Source organism: Ylistrum balloti, unplaced genomic scaffold (assembly GCF_031769215.1).
Source record: "Ylistrum balloti isolate Yb309-2 unplaced genomic scaffold, AGI_CSIRO_Ybal_v1 Utg371040, whole genome shotgun sequence".
Classification (NCBI taxonomy): Eukaryota; Metazoa; Mollusca; class Bivalvia; order Pectinida; family Pectinidae; genus Ylistrum; species Ylistrum balloti.
Window position 1 is genome coordinate 1244060 of NW_026782576.1, and position 22045 is coordinate 1266104.

Consider the following 22045-nt stretch of genomic DNA (forward strand, 5'->3'; position numbering starts at 1 on the left):
GCTTCAGTTATCTCACTACTGGTTATAAGTAACAGAAAGTTCACCTATAATTATGCAGACATTTTACTTTAGTTCTGACCAAGCGATGGGATGTTTGTTCATGTAATAGGTAGTTTTCAATTTATTGGCAGCTTTTCTGATCCTTGACATTGTTGATATTTTTCAGGACTTTTGCAGTGTCCAGAAAAGATGTTGTTTTCAAATAGATATTATATGTTGGTATGGTATTTGTGTGAAATTTAATCTCGAGTTTTATGTATCGATATTTGGTTTTTTTGATTAGAAGTATTCTCCCTAGTGTTTAATTTTCTTGACAAATGTATTCAATAAACATCCGACTCTGTAATCTCAAATCCATAAGATGTAATTGGTTTTGTTTTAGTTTCTGTGATGGCCATGTTTTTTTGTAAGCGATTAAATGAGGAAATACATTGAAGCCTATTTAAACAGACCCCTGAATATTCTTACAACAACTTTATTTTTTTCATGATAGTTTTGTAATCCTGCTTCTGGTGAAAACAAGTTACCACATGAGATGTGTGCATACTGTGTGATAAAATCATTAAGTTTGTCCCACGAACTGTTTGATTAGTTCTGATATCCTGTCTAATGTGGCCAATAAATTGTGTCCCTAACAGTATCAAATTCAATGGGCTTCAATTTGTATACAACTATATTGGATAGCTGGCTTAAAAGGATTACTTTAATTTATTGGACTTGTAATGATGCAGCTGTATATAGAATAGTTATATTGATTGATTTTTTATTTCTTCATTTAAGTAAATACTGTGAATAATTTTGTTACAACTCTGTCTTTCAGTAAACATCTAATGTGTTTAGTAATGAAGTAAAATAAGTGTAGCTGCTATTCTTTGCTAAAGAGCTTCCATCTCATTGTTTAACAAACTGGCTGGGTGGATGACCTTGACCTTTGACAAGGTAGACAACTATATATACATTGTGACCTTGTCACTGTATTAATGGTCAAGATGTAATCTGGACACAGCATACCTAACTGTTGTAGGCACAGTAATTGTTGCGTGAATTGTTTTGAATAAAGATTATTTCGCCATCAGAATATGTATTTGTTTCTCTTTACATGATTTCGCACATAAGGATTAAACATGATAAGATTGGATGGTCATCTCAGTCGCAAACACATTAAACAACTAAGAGTTACGGCCATGGTGTTGAACTGGCTTAAACATTTTATCTGCTTTAATTAATCACATGTCTGCCCAGATACGAACATAATAGAAAACTTTCCTCATGTTGTCTAGGATTGGAACCCTTGCCACATTTATTAGTGAAAATGTAATTCATTTCCACAACACTAACAAACAACCTAGATGCATGCAACATTACAAAATACATTTGTCATTTTGTTCTCTGAAATTGGACTTTAGTCAAAAGGATTAGCTACCTTGCTCACAAAATGTCAATCAAAAGATTCCTATTTTAACCTTTTTAGATAAAAATGTAAGCAATCGGAATGAAATATCAAAACCATTTCTTCCTGCTGAAAAGATATAAGAGATGGATATCACTTAAGGGTAGCATACAGCCTTTAGAAAAACAGACCAGGTTCACCTAAATTGTTAATTGGGAGGTGGATCAGTCAAATGGAGTATTTTGATATCTTTACTGCTGATTATAAAAAACAAAACAGAATATAGTTTTACTTACTTTAATGTTAATAAAAATACAGCTTTAATGTTGTAAATATACTGGTGTATATGTATATATATATTCAGGGCAAGTGACCAGCACTTGTAACACCTAATGTCAAATGAGAGCTAGTGGATTAAATATATAGGTCTACATCTGTGTCAACACAGTGTTAAAAGTTGTTGGTAGACATGAATTTTTTCATACAAGAACAACAATGGTACATCTTTATTGCAGGTTAGTTAAGCTACTGGACGGATTTAGAACAACACACTATCACAGAGAGACATGATTAATATTAACTGTACAGGATGTCACCTTCGTGAATAAAGCTCCAATGAACATTACTGATAAAAAGTCAACATTCGAATACAAGCAAATTATACGGGTTATGGTTTATATAAAATATACATTCACCTATATGTTTAAATTTGCTTCAATTTGATATATTAATATGTTTACCCGACACATCTGGAATGTAACAAATTGGAATTTACTACAACAACAAAGAAAGCTTTATATTAGAAATGACTGGATAATCTCTAATGTTACATCTGTATACATGTGACTATTTTACAGGACGATATCGCTTGTTTTAAACAATATCATCATTCAGCACATGTCTTCATTCTCTGAGTGCACCTTGTAATGTAACTTGTATTTGTGCTAATAACTTAGTTGATCGGTAAATTCAATCACAATTCAACACCGATCAGCAAATGAAAATATTCTCAGCAAAAATATCTTTATACCATTATATCATTATGACTGTAACAGCCGTCGGTGATGCTTCAAAATATAAATAAGTCTACAAGAACATTATTGATGCAGAATATGGTTTCTTAAACAGTTGTGAATTAAGTTTTTTGATAACCGAGAACACAATGATGTTAAACTGTTGTATTTTTTTCATTAGATGCATCAACACCACAAGGTGCTCTTTTGGTGGAATTGTAAGCTTTACTGTCAACAGAAGTTTAATTGTTTAACACTGGAAGTAAAGCCAAGAAATCACTGGTAAAGTTTTAAATTCAAGTTGTGCCATGGTGAAAAATGTGACAAAATATGTTTGACAAAGAAAACTCTCTATTCTTAAACAATCCATTGATCTAGACCTTCAACTGTCTTTATCTGGCATCCCATCCAGAAAGGGAAATAACTCTAGTTACTTTACACAGTTCCTGATGGAATACGTCCGCCAAGCTTGGTGATCACATCTTTCATTTCGGCAATGTCTGCAACAACAGGAAAGTTTTATTTATTTTTCAGAAAGTCCTGAGAACATTGGAATATATGATAATAACATCATATTCTGATGAATTGGATTTTGTGAATGGACTGATATTATCTATTATTTTATATATTTGACAGATTGAAAAGAAAGTGAAATCTACTAAATGTATCTCATGTTTTCCATAAAACTTTTTAATGTAACTATTTTATATTAGGAAGTACATGCAACCTGGATATCAAAATTAGATTTTGAAATTTCAAAATGAAAGATAATTTACTCAACGCCTATTACCATACATTGGAATATAGCAGACACTATTTCCAGGCTCTCTGATGTATCCTTATCAGAAGACTACAGAGAATCAACCCTGACCTACAGGTGGTGGCAAATAATTCGTATATTGTATTATCCAGAAACAAGTCCAGGGTGCCAACACATCACTTACCTAATACCAAAGTCAAATGGAGGGCTTTAAAGGACAATGAAATACATGTAACTTTGGTTTACAATTTTACTGTGCATTTATATGAAGGGGCTTATTACAAGACATGCATGTTGTCAGATAAATACAACTTATTCCCTAACTAGAGGATAGAAAATCTTATAACACAACCGGTTGAAGATTAGTGTGTGATGTTTTGATGACTACATGGTCACCTTCATCAGACAAATCAAATTTTTGTCTAATGAAGATGCATGTGTAATCATCGAAACATCACACTCTAATCTTCTACTGGCTGTGTTACAAGAACTTCTATTCTATTGACATTACCAAAACAATTTTTTAAATTATTCCCTTACAGACTTAATACACATCATGAGTACACTTGTACATACTTTGTTTGAGATCCTGATTTTCCTCCATCAGCTCATTGTTGCGACTGGACAAAAAAACAGCATCCTGTATGGAGTCCTCAAGCAGCTGTCTGTAGCGCTGGTCTAAAGCAGCCTTTTGTTCTTCAAACATCTCACGATAACTACGGAACGTCTAAAACACAAACATCTCACAGTAAATATAGATTCTGAGTGACACAAGTACAAAACGTCTGCAATATATGAATACAATCGACCTGACACAGTTACTCATGCAAACAGAGAAAAGTGGTGTAACCACTTTAGAACCAAAATAAGTTGTCTTTATTAACAGGTGGCCTTTACATAGAGGTTCAATTAATATGAATTGTACTACATCAGGACAAATGTAAATGGTTTTTATAGACAGGGTAGCTTTTATATACAGGTTCAATTAATATGAATTTGACCAAAAATGACCAAAATAAGTGGTCTTTATTGACAGCTGGCCTTTACATAGAGGTTCAATTAATATGAGTTGCACTACATCAGGAAAAATGTAAATGGTTTTTATAGACAGGGTAGCTTTTATATACAAGTTCGATTAATATGAATTTGACCAAAAATGACCAAGATAAGTGGTCTTTATTGACAGGGTAGCCTTTATGTAGAGGTTCAGTTAAAATGAATTGCACTTCATCAGGACAAATGTAAATGATCTTTATAGACAGGATAGCCTTTATATATAGGTTCATTTTTTATGTATTGTACTACAAAATGACAAAAAGTTGGTCTTTAAAGACAGGTTGGTCTTTATATAGAGGTTCAATTAATATGAATTTTACCATGAAATGAACAAAATAAGTGGTCTTTATCGAAAGGTTGGTCTTTATATAGAGGTTCAATTAAAATGAACTGTACTACAAATGTTTAGGTGAATAACACACCTGGAAGTGTTGGAGTTGTTGAATCTCCATCTCGTCCTTGTGTAACTTATAAACTTCCTCCAGCTCCTTGGCCAGGCGATTCTTCTCCTGCTGTAGAGTTTGCAACTGAAATATTGAAACCAGAGATTGTCATACTAATCATCAATCAGAAAACGTTGTTACAATTACACATAGCAGAAAGTCTGAATCTGTTTATTTGATGATGGAGCAAGACGAGCAAAATTAAAGTCATGTGAATAAAACAATGATGTAGTAACAAATTTTTAAAAACGTATTACACCACGACATATTTCTGTTATTTAGGACAAACAAAACAGAATAAAACCAAGTCACTATCAATCGAACAAGATATCGCAAAAGAAAACAATATGATTGCAGTAACCACATATGCATTAGAAAATGACCAAATACATGAAGTATGATCTAAATCACACAAGGAATTAAATCAGTAGAGTTTTGACAAGGATTTTCTAACAACAGTAAATAGTGAACTTGATTCTGCAGTCCTTAAATTCAAATAATAGAGGTTATAGTTCTGTTTTTTTACAAGAATGAGACATTTGATGAAATTACCTCTAAAGTATGTCGACAAGAATTTTCTAAAAACAATAATGATGGCATTGATCCTGTGTACAGCCTTTACTCTCGAACCCATAGGAAAATGTGATGATTCTTTATTCTATTTAGATGAAGTCAAGTTTGATGGAAATACCATCAGTGAATGAAGCCATTTGATTACTGATATGGATTTTCTAACAAATACATGCATCCTTCTGAATGTAACATCCCTACTTTTTTCTGACTTTTGGTAGCTTGGGAAAACTCAAAATCATTATAAATAATTAAGTTGTAAGCTGTCAGGAACTACATTTTCTGTTTCAGATTGATCATCATAAGGTTTATATGAAATGAGGAAATATCTATTCTGAAACTTATCAGACAAAATGTAATGGTTTTTATAATTTAGTTTTCATTAGAAATGGGAATACAGCATTATATTAGGTCAGATTATGAAGACTTCAATGCGTATTATAAAATCAAGACAGTGACATAATTCCCGGATGTCTTCATGGTCTATAATAGCCTGATCTTACTTGATAGGTGACAACAGATTTGTTGGCCTTCAGTTCCACCACTTGTATCTCTAGTGCTGCCCCCTCCTGTGGTGTGTACTTTTTACCCTCAGTCATTTTGAGTTGGATCTCGGACTTCTCCTGTTCAATCTCAATATTCATCTTGTCAAGCTCGTCTGCAATCATAGCTTTATGCTGCTGTTCAAGCTGCTGTCGTTCTTCCAACTGTTACCAGGTGTGTGGGAGATAAGAATTTCAGTGATTATTTTCTGAGTACTGATCATGACAAAAACAAATCTTACAACTTACTATAGTCACATAAAATTTATATATAAAACTTGATGATCAATGGGTCAGTCATCAACTTGAAAGTAATCTAAGGTGGCATGGTAAACATCAAAATGGATTTAGGAGGTAGACACTTGTCCATCACTCAGATGCTGACAAATTCAATGCATCAACCCAACACTGATACTGAATACCTATTAAGAAAGAGAAAACTAAATCCTGGTAAAGCTGAAACCTTCACAGACCAGCAGAAATATTCCTCAATATCATACAGTAAAATAAAACCTTCATTTAGTGACCAGCTGAAATATTCCTCAATATCATTAAGTAAAATAAAACCTTCACTGACCAGCTGTAATATTCCTCAATATCATTAAGTAAACTAAAACCTTCACTGACCAGCTGTAATATTCCTCAATATCATACAGTAAACTAAAACCTTCACTGACCAGCTGAAATATTCCTCAATATCATACAGTAAACTAAAACCTTCACAGGCCAGCTGTAATATTCCTCAATATCATTAAGTAAACTAAAACCTTCACTGACCAGCTGTAATATTCCTCAATATCATACAGTAAAATAAAACCATTACTTACTGACCAGCTGTGATACTCCTCAATATCATAAACAAACGTATGCTTCAGTTTACTGGTAACATAGGATGCTTAGGAAACAAAAACATCAAATTTCATCTGATTCAAAACAGCTATGATGTGAGTGGGAAAAACAGGGAGAAATGTTTTTAAACGAAACATGCCTGATACATGATAACAGATGTTACAGTAAAAAACGGAGAACATATTAATACTTAAATCATATCATGCTGATTAAAGAGCAAAGCTGGTTATCAACAAACCTCCACTTTCTGTCTGACTTCTGCACTTCCTTTCATGGCAGTCATCTGAGCCTTGGCACTCTATAAACACAGTACAATAACAATGTAAACAACGACATTATTATTGTAATATCTCCAAATCTTGTTTAATACCTGTACTATTGAAGTATATTTTTTATCATACATCTTCCTTCAGTTTTAAGTCTTAAGTGTCTCCTGTAACAACCCTAATGTTAACTACATTATCTTAACAGACCTATTTTTCACTTTATTTTTCTTATGATCTAATTATCTCCCTTTACAACAATGTTATCCCCCATTATAACATTGAAGTTTTTTGCTTTACTTATAACTTTGCTATTTCCCTTTTATGAGTGTCCACTTTCCGTTATGTCCAGGGCCGATTTTGTTTATGGAGTTGACCAGTTTGACCAGAATTTTTTTTATGCCATATGAACAGACCTACTGATCTTATCTTCCTTTCGAACAAATGTTGAACAAATATCAATTCATTTCTCTTTCTATCGCCTAAATTGCATGACTTGACCTTCTGCTTACCTCCCTTTCCTCGCGCTGTTTATCTTGAACATCCTTTATCTGCTGTTTGAGTTTCTTTAAAATATCTGTTTCTCGTCTCAGCTTTTCTTTCAGCTCATGAATGGCAGTCACTCTCTTTTTAGTCTCAGACTCTGAAGACTTACCTATACACAAAATTATACATGAAAAAAAATTGATGACTTTTAGTTCACTAAAATTTGTAAGAGGACAGATTTCTTTTTCAAATGGTGTCTAATTAGTTTATATTTTAACATTTAGGAACACTTCAAACAATCCTTCTTGATCTTATTGTGAGGAGAAATATTTCATGTATTGACAAGAAAACTCCTGTGACACTGGTAAACATCCATATGACTTACCACTCTGTGTCTCAGTCCACTTGGAGTATTCAGCTATCTTCCTCTGTAGCTCCTCATTCATTACATCAACTCCTTTCCTCTTTTCTTTATATTGGAGAGTGAACTTTTAAAAAAAAAAACAAATTCACAGTTTCAGAAAAGTTGTACAGTAAGCTGTCACAAATGATGCTAGATTTAACTGAAACTGGAGCCAAATTAATCCTATTAAAACACTTGGACAGTAAAGAAATTAATTCGCATGAGAAATTCATTTTCCTTTAATTTATATGTTCTCTAAAGCCATGAATTTATATGTCCACCAAATGAAAAAAGCTGACATGGATTATAGTATTATACAAATGAAGTAGATTTTGTGATCAAGATTTAACAACGAAATTAAGTGTCAGCACAAAAGCATATTTTTGGAAAACCACAAAATACGAACCTGACAAAAATGATATTACATTGTTACTACCTACCATGCCTTATTCTCCTTATTCCAAATTAAACTTAGAGCACAGAGTTTCATCACATCTCCTTTATCTCAACATTATATATATCTAACCTCAAGAATCCTAATAATATGACTTTATCTTTAAGTGCAATGATGACTAGTCAGAGATATAAAAGTTATCAAACACGACCTTGACCTTTGTCTTTGTCAATGGGCAATTTCAAAAGACCTCAATCTGAGTACACATTCAAATGCTGTCCATGCTATGAAATTTGTGAGCAATATTAATTGTGAACAAAGATAAGCAATGATGAATTCATGCTTCTGCAAATAATTGCTATGTTAACGACACATAGAAATCTCAATTAGTGCAATTACATTTCAGCACAACACCTTTAACGCAAACACCACTCAAATAAGATTACCAATAAAACGTGGATGTTTAAATAATGTTGGGCTGAAAATTGAGATGTTCCCTTTGGTCTAAAGTTTTCTTTTCCTTTGTTAATATTGATTATTAATAACTGTATTGAATCCTACATTTTATGTTCCAGCTACAATCTGTGATTACAATACTGATATATTTACCTGGTCTTTCTCCTTCTGTAGATGTGCCATCTTCTCCTGGAGCTCCTTATTACCCTTCCTCACATTGTCTGTAACCCACTCCAGAATACCCTGAAAGAACACAGCATCTTTAAAACACATGTCTTATGGAAAATGAAATTTGGAATTATAGTTCATTAAAGATTTTGAAAAAGTTTGTGCTTGAAATACTGTCATTTTGTAGTTAAAATCAGCCTCTCATGTATCATATCAGAATGTCATGTGTCATATCAGAATGTCATGTGTCATATCAGAATGACATGTGTCATATCAGAATGTCATGTGTCATATCAGAATGTCCCATTCTATTTTTGTTTGACTTCATATTCAACACATTGTGCAAGAGTATCAGTGACACTGATGAATGCTCTTTGACAATTATTTTTATAAAGGGCAATAGCTCTTTAATCGAGGGGTTGCAGGCCCTGAGTTTGGTACACTGAACATCAGCTTAGTATCACTAATGTATACACCAAGTTTCATAACCTTGCTTCGTTCCGGACATGAAAGGATGCTCAGATGGACAAAGTGAGGACCATACGGTCGCCTTAAAAATTATTAGAAAGGATGAAAAAGCATACACAATCATCAAAAACAATAGCAATCTACATAGTTGTTACTCTGCTCAATATTGTTTATCTCTTTAAATAAGTGATAACAAATGAAACAAATTTTCTATATATCTTTATGTATACATTGATATTTTTTCTTTAATAGTATCAATTTCAATGCTGTTCTAAATGATAATTTTAATATCATATCTAGAAGTAAAGGGCTGACACTAGGGTATAGATATGAATTTACCTATACAATAGAAAATAAAAACAGCTTTCCATCCACTTTACTTTTAGCAGAAGATAACTTTTCTGATGTAAGATTTTTTAGGGGTGAGTTGTCTAATCTATGGCCCATTCAACCATACCCAAAATATATTCTTAGATTTTTTTTTTTTTTTTTTTCGCATTGAGGTAGTGATCTTTATTTAAATATTTTTTTCTACCTAAAAATAAATTTATCTAACAATACAATTTCTTATTTTCTACCATTAATTTATTAATGTACCAACATTCCCTTCTCTTTGGGTTTGATACTTGAATTTTTTTTCTGTTATCACACATATATGCTGAGTAGCTACCATACACCCCATACTGAGATTTATATTTAATATTCAAATTTCAAACATCTTCTGAAGATGGATTTCTTTATTTAACTGGCCGCTGGAATTATCAGGACATTTTTTATTATTGTTCTTGGCCATTGTTTATAACTTTGTCTTTGTTTCATGTTCTATGCATATATGATGTAACTTGTGTAATGTTTTATGGGAAGACTGCCTCAAAAATTTGACAATTTATTGGTCCTACTGTCGTTAAAACTTCATTGATCACCATACTACAGGTGCATGTAAATAAATGTTTTCCAGGTTGTCATTTACAGTACTGCATTGTTTTCAGTTACACGTGATGAACCTTATTGGCTAGGTTGATTTTCCTCTCCTCCTCAAATTTCTGGGACAATCGTTCACGCTCTGCCCATGTTGACTGCTTGGCTATCTGTAGGTCTTGTACCAGGTCCTGTTTAGACATGTATACTAGATAGATTAAACTTAACTCACACAAACTATAATATCATAATGTTGACAAGTATTAAAGTGTTACTTAAATTATAAATCAAAAAAGCATGATGAAAAATAATTATTTCACAGCAGACATATGTTAACAACAGCTGTTCAGTAATTTGTATTATGTAATAATGTATTATTTGAAGATAGTTTAGTGACTCAACCTATGGTGTCCAGAATCACAAACAAACTTCCATTCCCACCATGGTAACCAGCAGTAGGAGTGTGAATGTTGTATATTACCTGGATGATTACAGTCTTAGTTCCATATGTAGAAACTTGACATAGATTCCTTACTCTCAGCTTATATATGTGTTTACTGAATATATACTCTATCAATACACACACCAAAGAGTAGGTCATTCGTGTTTGTGGTTTCATAAATATTTCACCAATCTCATGAAATATTTTCACAAAAGATAATTAAATAATTAAGCTTGAAAATACATTTCAGCAATCAATAACAAGAATGAACAGGCAAAGCCTACCTCCATCTTGAGAACATCTTCTTTGTTGGGTTCCGAGGATGAAGCTATCCTGTCTCGAAGTTTGGAGATCTCCTCTCTTAAATCCTGGATAATATCACTGGAGTCATCCTGTAGGATACAATATCATCAGTTAATAATCACAAAGTTATTTGATTGGAAATTTTTATCTAACCTTAGTGTTCTTATAAAAAGATTTCAGGCATTGCCAATTTTTTTTCTTCATGTTATCAATATAATTACAGCATATTAATGGATTTCTTTTGTTGTTACTATTATACTTACCATAAAGTATATCCGTCAAATTTAACATCATGGAAAAAAATACATAGAGCACATATTTTTCAAATCCCTAATGATAGTCAAAAATAAAGTTCATAAACTAAATGCATCCAAATATTACTTCAATCATTAAACATGTACATTATCATAATTCAATAGGGCCACCTCAAACCTTTCTTAATGACAAATGGAAAACATGGAAAAGAGTTTTAACAGAGTCTATGAGTATGAAACTGTTACCTCTAAACTTGTTGAGACCAAACAAAAATTTAAACCTGAATGCTCTTTATTCTATAGTTAAGAATAGAAATAGAATTAACTCATTTATATTACCATAATTACAAAGGTGCTTTAATATGTACATAAAAATTTCCAAAGTATTTATTTAAGAGCCAAACTTATAAATGACATGCAGCAAAGTACTCATAAAACATGGTTCAGCAACTGAATTTAACAACTGTGCAAGAAAATATCAAAGGAATCACAAGAAGCTTTTAATTCAATTTGTCTTTAAACATTGAAAATTCAAACCTTAACTTTTATAGAACTTTTATGATGTTGATATGATTGTCTGTAATCAGAACATAATGTTAATTCATAGAAAACGACAGAATTTACGTCCAAAATTTGAAATCTCTATAAAAAAAACAACATCATAGATGTTTATTTGTTCTGAATAATTTTTGACATAATTAACAAACTAACATCCCTTATCATTACTGCCTAACCTTCAATAAAGTTTTGTTTATCACCATATACATCACAAATTTGATCAATTCCAATATATTTCAAATTTCATGTACAACTATTATGGGATATGTAAAGAGAAAACAAAACAAATGAAAGAAAAATTAAGTTCAAACTGAACTCATTTAGCATGCTGTTTGATTTGAAAGCCTATAAAGATAACAGAAATATAATAACATGTTTTCTGAGATATTGTAGAATTATATATACAAATAAATATATTTCCCATTGTAATTTTCACAGCTTTTTTTGTATCGTAACATAGGTTGATATTGGGATGTGTAAATTACATATAGATGTTTTAAGTAGTTTTTTTATGATGTCTACTATCTTGGAATACACAGTATTTCATCTAAGCTTGTTTACAGATGTTGTTGCCATTTTACTTCTAAATAACCGTGCAATTAACATGACAATTATGAACACATACTGCATGTGTGTTACTCTGTGAGCTTATTAAGAAGTTATTTAGAAGCAGTTAATCAAATTATGGTATTATATCAAATACATATACATGTACAAGTGTATTGTTTTGTTTCTTGGGTTTTTTGTTTGTTTATTTTTTGCTTTTTTTTTGTATTTGTAGAGAATGATAGAAACCCAGTGCAATTACTTTGTTTGAAGTGAAGACAATGACTAGATAAGAAAATAACTGAAAAGTTTTAAGATATAGAAAATGTAACCATGAAATATTTTATATCCCCATAAAATGAAAGTGCTATCAGACATCTGTAGAATGATGTATACAATTTTACTGGTGTCATATATTCCTTTGATATGTGTTTAGTAGGTAAATATGAGTAGTGTTTTACTTTATTGGTGTAAATATTTTCTCCTTTGTACACATCAAAGAGCATATATATAATGTATTACAAAGTACGTACAGCTACAATATAGCCTTATAAGTCTATCTGCCTTGGGTCAGAAATGTAGTTATTCATCATTTAAGTTCAAAGTTAATAATATCAGACACCGACCATATAAAATAAAAAAACTAGATATTTTGTTGTGCAGTTCCAAAAATCTTATTTAAAATGAAGATAAGATCTAGGATTTAAGTTTACACATGTGACAAGTTAAACTATGTAATATATCTGGATCATTATGACTTCCATAGAGATATACAATTTACTTGTACATAATGAAATTGTCACTCAAATTTCAAAGTAAACAAACACACACTGAATAAGCTTCATGCTTATTTGTATGATATTAATATATTTATAAATTTTGATAAATTAGTATATAATGATTTTACTCCACCTGTAATGCCATATCTTAATTTAAGCCAATTAACATTGTTACATTATACACAATATTGTGTTGTGCTGTTAATATTTCCCTATTGTTATCAGTTTGCTGAATTTTACCTTTCCATTAACCAAAGACTGTATAAAAAAAACCAGAATATTTTGTTTTGATATACATGCAACAACATGTTGACTGTTAAACTTAATACATTATTACACTGTTCAAATTGATACTACGTACACTAATTCATTGTACTTGTAGTAAAATGTATTATCAATACTTTTATTAGTGAATATTTTCACTTTTATTTATTTATTTGTTTATTCATTTACCTATTTATCTTATTTATTACATAGGATGTACCTATAACCTGACAATTCTGCTATAACAAACAAACAAAAGAAAGAAAATCACTGTAAGGAAAGCAACATTAGAAACACATAAAAAAAATTTCACTTTTTATATGATTTTATGTGCTGACAATATAAAGGAATTTTAATAGGATATCAAAATTTTTTTTTTGTTGCCAAAAATTTTTTCTACATAAATAATGCCCTTACATATATATCTTTCCTGAAACCCAACTTGTACAACTGAATATTCTGATCAGGAAGCATTTGATTAGAACGGATATACAAAAATTGTTATTTTATTTGATTTGATCCTTGATTATTTTAATCCTTCAATTAAAATCTTATAAGCATATTTTTTCCCTCTTTCCAACAATAACAAATTGAATTGCATCTAAAGGCAATTTTAATGTACTTTATTCTGGAAATGCATCCAACATCTTAATAATGTATTGTACTTTTTTTTTTTTCACGATGCCATTGCAAATACCCCTTGATGGCCTTCAAAGTTTGTCTGAAATAGATATGATGATGAGTTGAATGACAGTGTTTCAAAGAAGCAACATAAAACAAGAAGAACCAGTGATGGCAGTTTGACCCATATAACTTGTCATGCAGGCTGTGCCATAGGTGTACTTACATACGGATTCTGTGTGATGACGTCCATAGAAAATGTGATATGATCATGAAAGTGACATTTCAATAGTGAGGATAATGACAATGATTTGAAATCTATGCAAGCAATTTAAAGGCGCAATCTAATGCTGGGATTATTCTGTAAACATACTGTGGCATGATACAAGCAGGTATTTACATAAACGTCTATAAAAGTGAGAAACAAAACAACCTTCTGACAGAAGAATGTTTCATAACAATATTTATAATTAAGTTGAAAATATTCAACAGTTTCCCATTTAGTATCATATTAATCTCAAATGTATGAGAGAATATCTATATTTTTCATGAACATGAAACATGAGTGTAATATATAGATATATTCTGACATATCAATGAAGTATTTAAGTAATGTATCTTACTGTAGTGTTGGCCATGACTGGTTGTTACATCCTAAATGTTTCCTATTTCTTCAGATTTTTGCAGAGATAGATAATAAAGCAATTTTATCACTTCTATTACAAATTTAAAAACAAATCACTCTCATTCTACCAATTCAACGAGAACAGTAATCTTTAATACAGCAATAGTTATGTCAGCTTTACCATATTCATCTTGACGTGGTTCTTGATGGACTTTGCATATGCAGCATACTGCAGAGTGGCATGGGTCTCCTGGTGGTTATGATCTGAAAGGTCAGAGGTTAGAAAACAAGACATCAGAGGTAGCAAAACATCTAAAATGTACCAAAAACTTCTGACATGGTGTTAGTCAAGGTAAAAATCATTGACCAATGTGAGTGTTTACCTCACTGTGCACCATTAAGTTCTCTTTAAGGGAAATATTTCCTTTGTATCCAGTACATTTTGAACCTGTCTCAAAATGTACATTTTTTAATTACATCCAGACACACGTTTCTCACCTGTTGGTGCCACCACAGCAAACATCATGGTCACTGCATTACCACCCAGGGATTCCTGAAATATGGATGATTATCTATAGCCAATAGCCAACTCACACTTTATACAACCATTTCCTTTATAATAGTACTCTGTGAAAATTGTCAATAAATGATCAACATTAATCCTTTAGTTTAAATAGATGCATTGCAACTTTTTTACACACAGAAATATACATCCATGTTAAGGTCTGCTGTATACAGAATTCTAGATTTGGCAATGTTTGATGTTTGGACAGGTGATGGTATAAAGGGTTTTGACCCCAGTACTGACCTGTAGGAGTCTGGTCAATGTGGAGTCCCTATATGGTACTGCTGATCCTTTCTTGTTTCCTCCCAAAACACTGAGAACATTGAGGATGCCTTGTGTGCTGTAAACCCAAAAGTTGACAAATACCAGTATACACAGGTGGCCTACATATTTGAAAGAGATATGAATGTCCCTTTGTGCACAGGTAAAAATCATTATCGTTTCTATAAACAGTTATCCATTTCAAGATGGCTTTTCAGTAAAGGGTTTTTTTTATTTTTTTGGCCTTTAGAAAATATTTTTACTCTTAATGACCTTCATATACAGGTATTTATTTAAGGATGTCTGTGGAAAAGATTTATAATCTCAAAGTTCACGATAGTTACAACACACACATAACATACCCAGTTGTGCCTCCACGGTAATCTGCTCCTGTAGAATAAAGGTGCGTAGATTAGTCACTCATGTATTCAATGAGAGTTCCTGCTTTTATCACTTTTCTTCTTTTTTTTCAGAGATAAAAAAATGACTATTTAGGCATTACCACAGAAAACCTGTGTCAGTAGTTGCATTTAAGCATTGCAATTTTTCAAATCATCATATTGGAAAACAAACTCATTTACTTTTGCACCAGAGGTAATGTAAATGTACATATTTTTGTGGCAATCTAATTTTAACACTTTTCAAAACAGATATATTGGGCTACAATTGCACTCATTGCTGTGTCTTTGTCTTTTATATAGAAATTATTGAAAATGAGTGAGTTCATCATTAGGCTTATGTATTCAAAATTGATGATGTGTTAAACATTGAATGATGACAAGTACTGAAATAAGAAGATAAACAAAACTTGCACGAATAAAATTTCAAACAATACTTGTTTGGAAAAATTTTAACAAAGACTGGTGTGAAAGAATGCCTGCCTTCTGTATAACTTAACCTTCCACATTTGTACTGGACATTATCTTCATGTTCTATTTTTGGAAATTATGACCTTCACCCCAGCAAGTTGCAAAATGCTTAATACACATTTATTGGAAATTATGTCATTACAATCAGAAATTAAAGATCACTGGAATCTAAGATGATCTCTGCAAAGGAAAGTTTTTTTAATCTAGTGTATACCTGCAAGGTCGACAATGGTGATGACGGATCGGACTCCAACCTTACTGGACTGTCGCTCTCTCTGCTCCACAACAATGGTAAACAAGGCATTGGCTCTACAAGTCAACCGTTACATTGTAGATATTCAATTCTTCAATGATGAATACTTAATATAAACCACTGGTGTATGTGTGGATCTCACATGATTAATGTTGTCATACATCTAATTTATTGATGAAGATCAATTATCTTGATGGAACTGAGCTGTAAGACCTGCTTTATATCTAGATAAGGAATGTGCTTAATTAATCCAAAATTGTATTAACATAAGTTAAGATGTTATTTTTTATCAAACTTACTGATCAAAATGAAGATGACCAGAACCAACTAGTTTCTTTTTCTCTAAATAGTGTACATGTAGAAGCAGGTGATTTTAAGAGAATCGGGAATTTTATTGAAGTAAGGGATTCCTATGAAAAAAAGACAATTTTTCAACATAAAAATGGATTCCTAGACATTCAGAGTATTGGGTGACATAAGATATCACTAGAGTTTTTACCATTGTAAAAGACATGGGATTTCATTTCATCAGGGATAATGAGTCTTTTTAATGCAGTAAAAAAACTCTTTCTCATTTAAGTATTACTTTAATGTCTAGATTAAGGGTTTTTTTTAATTTTTTTCCCTGATTTCAAAGATTGCTAGATTTGGGTTCATACTTGGCCTTGTGTGATTGTAAATCAGTAGCTCCCATCTTCCTGGCTCGGGTGCCTTGCTCATACAGTCTCAGCATGTCATCATATCCAGATACAACCAGCTCTGCCAGACCATCCACAAATCTGCAGCCACAAAATAAAACTGTTACAGCAAATATCTTTCTTTTTTTTTTTACTGAATGTGCCACACCTTTCACAAATTTACAATAACTATCAGGAAATATGTTTACATTTCAGTGTATAGAAATTATATTTTGCTACTTACATTCCCTTGTGTGGATGCTGTCTGATTTTCATCGGATTATTGTGAGGATTCAGAAGATCAGTCATTTTCTCATCAAGAACCTGCATCAAATTATCACAGCACCAATAAAATCATAGCCTTTAAACTACATGCCTCCTTTAACTGCTATAATTTCTATTAAAAAAAGTACCACGAGTCAGCTTAGCCCTTGTAAAAGGCAATCAACCAGTCACTGTTTGACTTAACATGATAACCTGTATTAAACTTCATCATTTGATACGACCATGAAAGAGAATACAATAAAAGTAATCCAAATACGAAGGTTGCTCATGAAGCAATGCACTGTATTATATCCTCCCTGTGTATTTATGGAAATGTGTTTCCTAAATAGTATTCTAATGAATAATTTTAACATTGTTTTCAGTTAAACTCAAACATATCCTTTTTCTGAAAACTCAATTCAAAACTCAATTCATGAAATGAGAATAACTGATGAGAACAGTGAATCGAGATGCGCCAGGCTGATATATGAAAAGTATATTTCACTTTAAGAAAGGAGGAAAATTATTGCTGGTTTTAATATGAAAAGTCTTTAAACACTTTTTTCTTATTTCATTTATTAAAACTGAACATGTTAGACCTATACATATTTTAAAAATAAATCTTTGTCATAAAATTTTATTTTAATTTATCATTGATTACTAATCAGTTAAATGGCAAAGATCAAATTTGCAATACTATTTGTATGTGACTTTTTCTGTATTATCTGATCATATTAATGGTATAAAGATTTGTTAGGCTTCTCACCTCCAGATAGGACACTGTAGTGAAGAATTCCCTGTTACTCCTCTCAGCCATCATCTGACAGATTCTTCTTATCACCTGTTCACCAACAAAAATTGTCAGTTAGAAATTTATTGCACTATTATCACACTTTTTCTAAATATGCATCATATCAATTGGCATGTATACAGACTAATTGTACAGGAAGTGTCCAGAAACGATGGAAACAAACCTGATCAATGGAGTATAAATAGATAACACTTCAATTTCAAAGGAATTTCAACTGAAATTAAACATCTCGTTTATCATTTTATCAGTCATTGTAATGATTTTCAAATGCTGATAAGACCAAAAATTTAAATCTAAAAATAAAACTCAAATCTACTCATTACTGTTTAATGATTTGATATGATTCATTCAGTGGGATACTTACATTTGGGGCTATCCCTGGTTCACTATCAGTACCGTTCATAAGGTAGCTTTTCCCTGATCCAGCCTGCCAAGTTAATGCCAATATTTATGATAACAAATAAACATGAAAGTAGTAACATTAGATGACCCTTAAACATCCAGGTACAAATATATTGATTACCATAATTTTCACTTTATTATTTGTTTTTAATTTCTTTGCAAGAAACACTTGTTTTCATATCCTAAATAATACATATTAAACGAGAAGGGTCTTAAAAAGTTACCTGGAGAAAATTTTACACATAAAAGAAACATATTGAAAACAAAACACAACATGATTTTTCAAACATATTGATCATGATGATCAATTTATAAAATAGTATGCCTGCCTTAATACATTTTCAATACACCCATATCCTTACCCATAAATAACTTCACATTAACAGCAGATCTAGCAAGTCACTTGTAACTGTGGAAAAAAACTTACCGCGCCAAAACTCATTAATGTTACATTGTAACCTTCCATAGCTCTTTGTAGCAGTGATTCACATTTCTCTCTAAAAATCTGATCCTGAAAAACAATTACATTATTAAAGATGTTAACTGTACTTTCATACATGTAGATAATAACAATACTTGACATTAAGACATATTTCTTCAAAATTTCAAAATTCTTTCAAAAAATCAAATTTTAAAATCTTGCCTAAAGCTTATATATTTTTCTAAAGAATCTAAATGTAATATTTTCATACCAAAGTTAAAGCATTTAGATTGAATTCAAGTCAACACTACTTCAAAAGATTCATCATATTGCATATGTTCAGACCATAAACAAGTGGCCCAAAGGGCCTTTATCGCTCACTGGCTTGCTTTGGCTGTAATTACTTCATCCAATCTAAAGGGTTAGGAATTCTAAATTTCCAAGCACATAATACACACTATATCTATTTCTCCATTGGCTGCTACCCTCTGTCCTACCCTCTGTATTCTATTTTCCCTATTGAGCCTCCCCTCTATAGAAGGGGTAGCATTTTAAAGAATTTTCCCTATTTCCCCCCTGCCCAGGGGGCAAAGACCCACCATTTACCCCCAAGGATACTTCTTACCTTCTTAAATCAAAATCCACTTGGTTGTTCATGACTAACAGTGATTTGAAAAAAAAAATTTACAGACAGATAAACAGTTGGACAGATGACTGATAACAGATGGATGACAACTCTTTTGTCCTTAAGATCATGTGACCTAAAAATGAAGAAATTGTAGGTTGTCTCATACTTACATTTTTAACATCACTGCTGTAAGCTCCATCACAACTAAATGACTGTTCCTGCAAACATACACATAATGCTTAATCAATATAATGGGAATCACAAAAAACACACAAAAAAGAAGCCTAATGGGTCTACATTGCTCAACACATTCACTATTTATATTCAAAGTGGGCACATCCAATCAATCTTATCCAACTTCCATAACAAAGAGCTTCTTATACTCAGCTCTTAACAATGACAGTGATGACCTTGATTAAAGATAAATGTCACTTCTTTTCCTTTTCACAAAACACCTTTCCACAATATATCCTGTTTCTCTGACTTTTGGATTACCAGAAGAAGTTGTAGAGAGCTTTTGACAATTTCACCTCTTATTTAGATAAAGATCATGTCATGTCTTTTCGCGCCATCCTAGGAAACTTTATGCCAAATACCATGCCTCTGTGTCATTTGGTTTGTCAGAAGTAGTTGCTTGAATTTGACTTATGTGACCTTGATTAAGGGTCAGTCAATTCATTATTATTATTATTTTTTTTTTTTTTTTTTTGCAAACTTCATACCTGGTGAGGTATGAATAAGTCTTCATCTTGTAAAAGTAACTGATTATTGACAGGAAAAAATTTGATTTTTAAACCATCCTATATATATTTATATCTGGCTTTGTATAACTGTGCACCCCTGGTCCAAGAAAAAACCAATTAGAAAATATTATAAAACATAGAATGATTTTTGAGTTACCTTTCCACCTGTCTCCACAGAAATCTTGTCACCTGACACTTTAACCACAGTCTTGGCTCCTTTGTTGGCTTCATCAGGGGTTAAAGGTCGGCAACGAGCCACAACCTTTATATTTATATTTTCAGGCTGAAAAATGATACAACATTCATCAGAAGAAATTTTAAGTACATGTTATGTTGTGAATGATTGCATAGTCTTCATCATTTTTGTATATAATAAGTACATGTACACTTCATGTATAGGTAAATATAAAATTGGTTCCTGTTGGGACTTGGACATACATCCAAACCCCATGGTCAGTACAATATGTTATTAGATTTCAGCATCTCACAAACAGTTAATTCAAACTGTGCATATTTTGATAAACAATATTATATTTATATTCAACTGTTCTTAACAGCTGGAAGACAAATTATTTTTATGGTGTCTGCATTTTTATAAATGTGTATTAGAGTAGGTATATAGTACAATATGTAACACTAGTACATTGTAATAAATCAATATACAAGTATACCATATGGTCCCTATTCTGTTACTTAAAATGAAAAGTCCAGTGAAATAATTGTAATTACTTTAAACAGTTGTGGTGGAATGGAAATACTTATTCCCCCAAAATTAAAATTTTGCTTTATCTTGAAATTGATACATCAAAACATTACTAGTCAATGAAACTTTATCATTTTAGTTCCTCATTGAGAACCAGTGTGTGTATCATAGCCCAAAGGGTTCTGACTATCTATTCATGATTTTGTTTTGTCTTGACATCTCTTCTCTTTATCTCAATCGGTTGAGAGCCAAACTAGCAAGTCAGAAGCTCTATGTTCGATTCCTAACGGAGGCAATGAAATAAATAGGGATCTCTGTAACATTATATACCGATTGGCTAGTGACAACCTCGATAGCTCGATCGGTTGAGCATCAGACCAGTACGCATTGAAATACTCTCAAATGTTAATTTAATGACAGTTTTCACATTTATTTTACCGTTATTGATATTATTTTGTATTGGCTAATAAAAATGTAAATATTAATAACAGCATGATAAATATGAATGTTGACATTATTTTTTCGTTTTAGAGACAGAAATTTTCCGTCTGTGAGCATCAGTACATGTTTTACACGATGGAGACATCCTTCCGTGATCAACTAATATAATATATTTAATTGAGTATCTTCATATAAGCATGAATCCATACATAGTATTAGCAATTCAAATAACAAAATATACTAGAGTTACTGTATGCCAAGTGCGGGGGACAAGTCGTTTCTGTACCGAATTCCAAGTGTGGGGTGGGGGATCCAATTGATCAAACGAGTTTTCATTTTATTGCTTTGGAAATGCAAAATAATGACCTTGTTGACATACATACCATATTTACGTTCCAGGTGTATTGAAAAATAAATATGTAAGCTTTAAGCTTTT

At 31.8% G+C, this 22045-nt stretch overlaps 1 protein-coding gene across 1 annotated transcript; it reads right to left on the minus strand.

Moving 5' to 3' along the window:
- Nucleotides 1–1711: 1711 nt before the first annotated feature.
- Nucleotides 1712–22023, minus strand: LOC132560246 (chromosome-associated kinesin KIF4B-like). Its single transcript, XM_060224908.1, has 23 exons — nt 21993–22023; nt 20623–20748; nt 19893–19940; nt 19101–19184; nt 18636–18698; nt 18227–18301; nt 17441–17520; nt 17179–17298; nt 16481–16575; nt 15760–15787; nt 15380–15476; nt 15070–15124; nt 14753–14835; nt 10906–11013; nt 10266–10370; nt 8779–8868; nt 7758–7860; nt 7399–7541; nt 6862–6921; nt 5736–5939; nt 4642–4746; nt 3740–3890; nt 1712–2903 (listed from the first exon to the last, which is right to left on the minus strand). Exons 1-23 carry the CDS (start codon nt 21993–21995, stop codon nt 2839–2841), a joined length of 2091 nt encoding a protein of 696 aa, XP_060080891.1. The 5' UTR covers nt 21996–22023; the 3' UTR covers nt 1712–2838.
- Between the last annotated feature and the right edge of the window lie 22 nt (nt 22024–22045).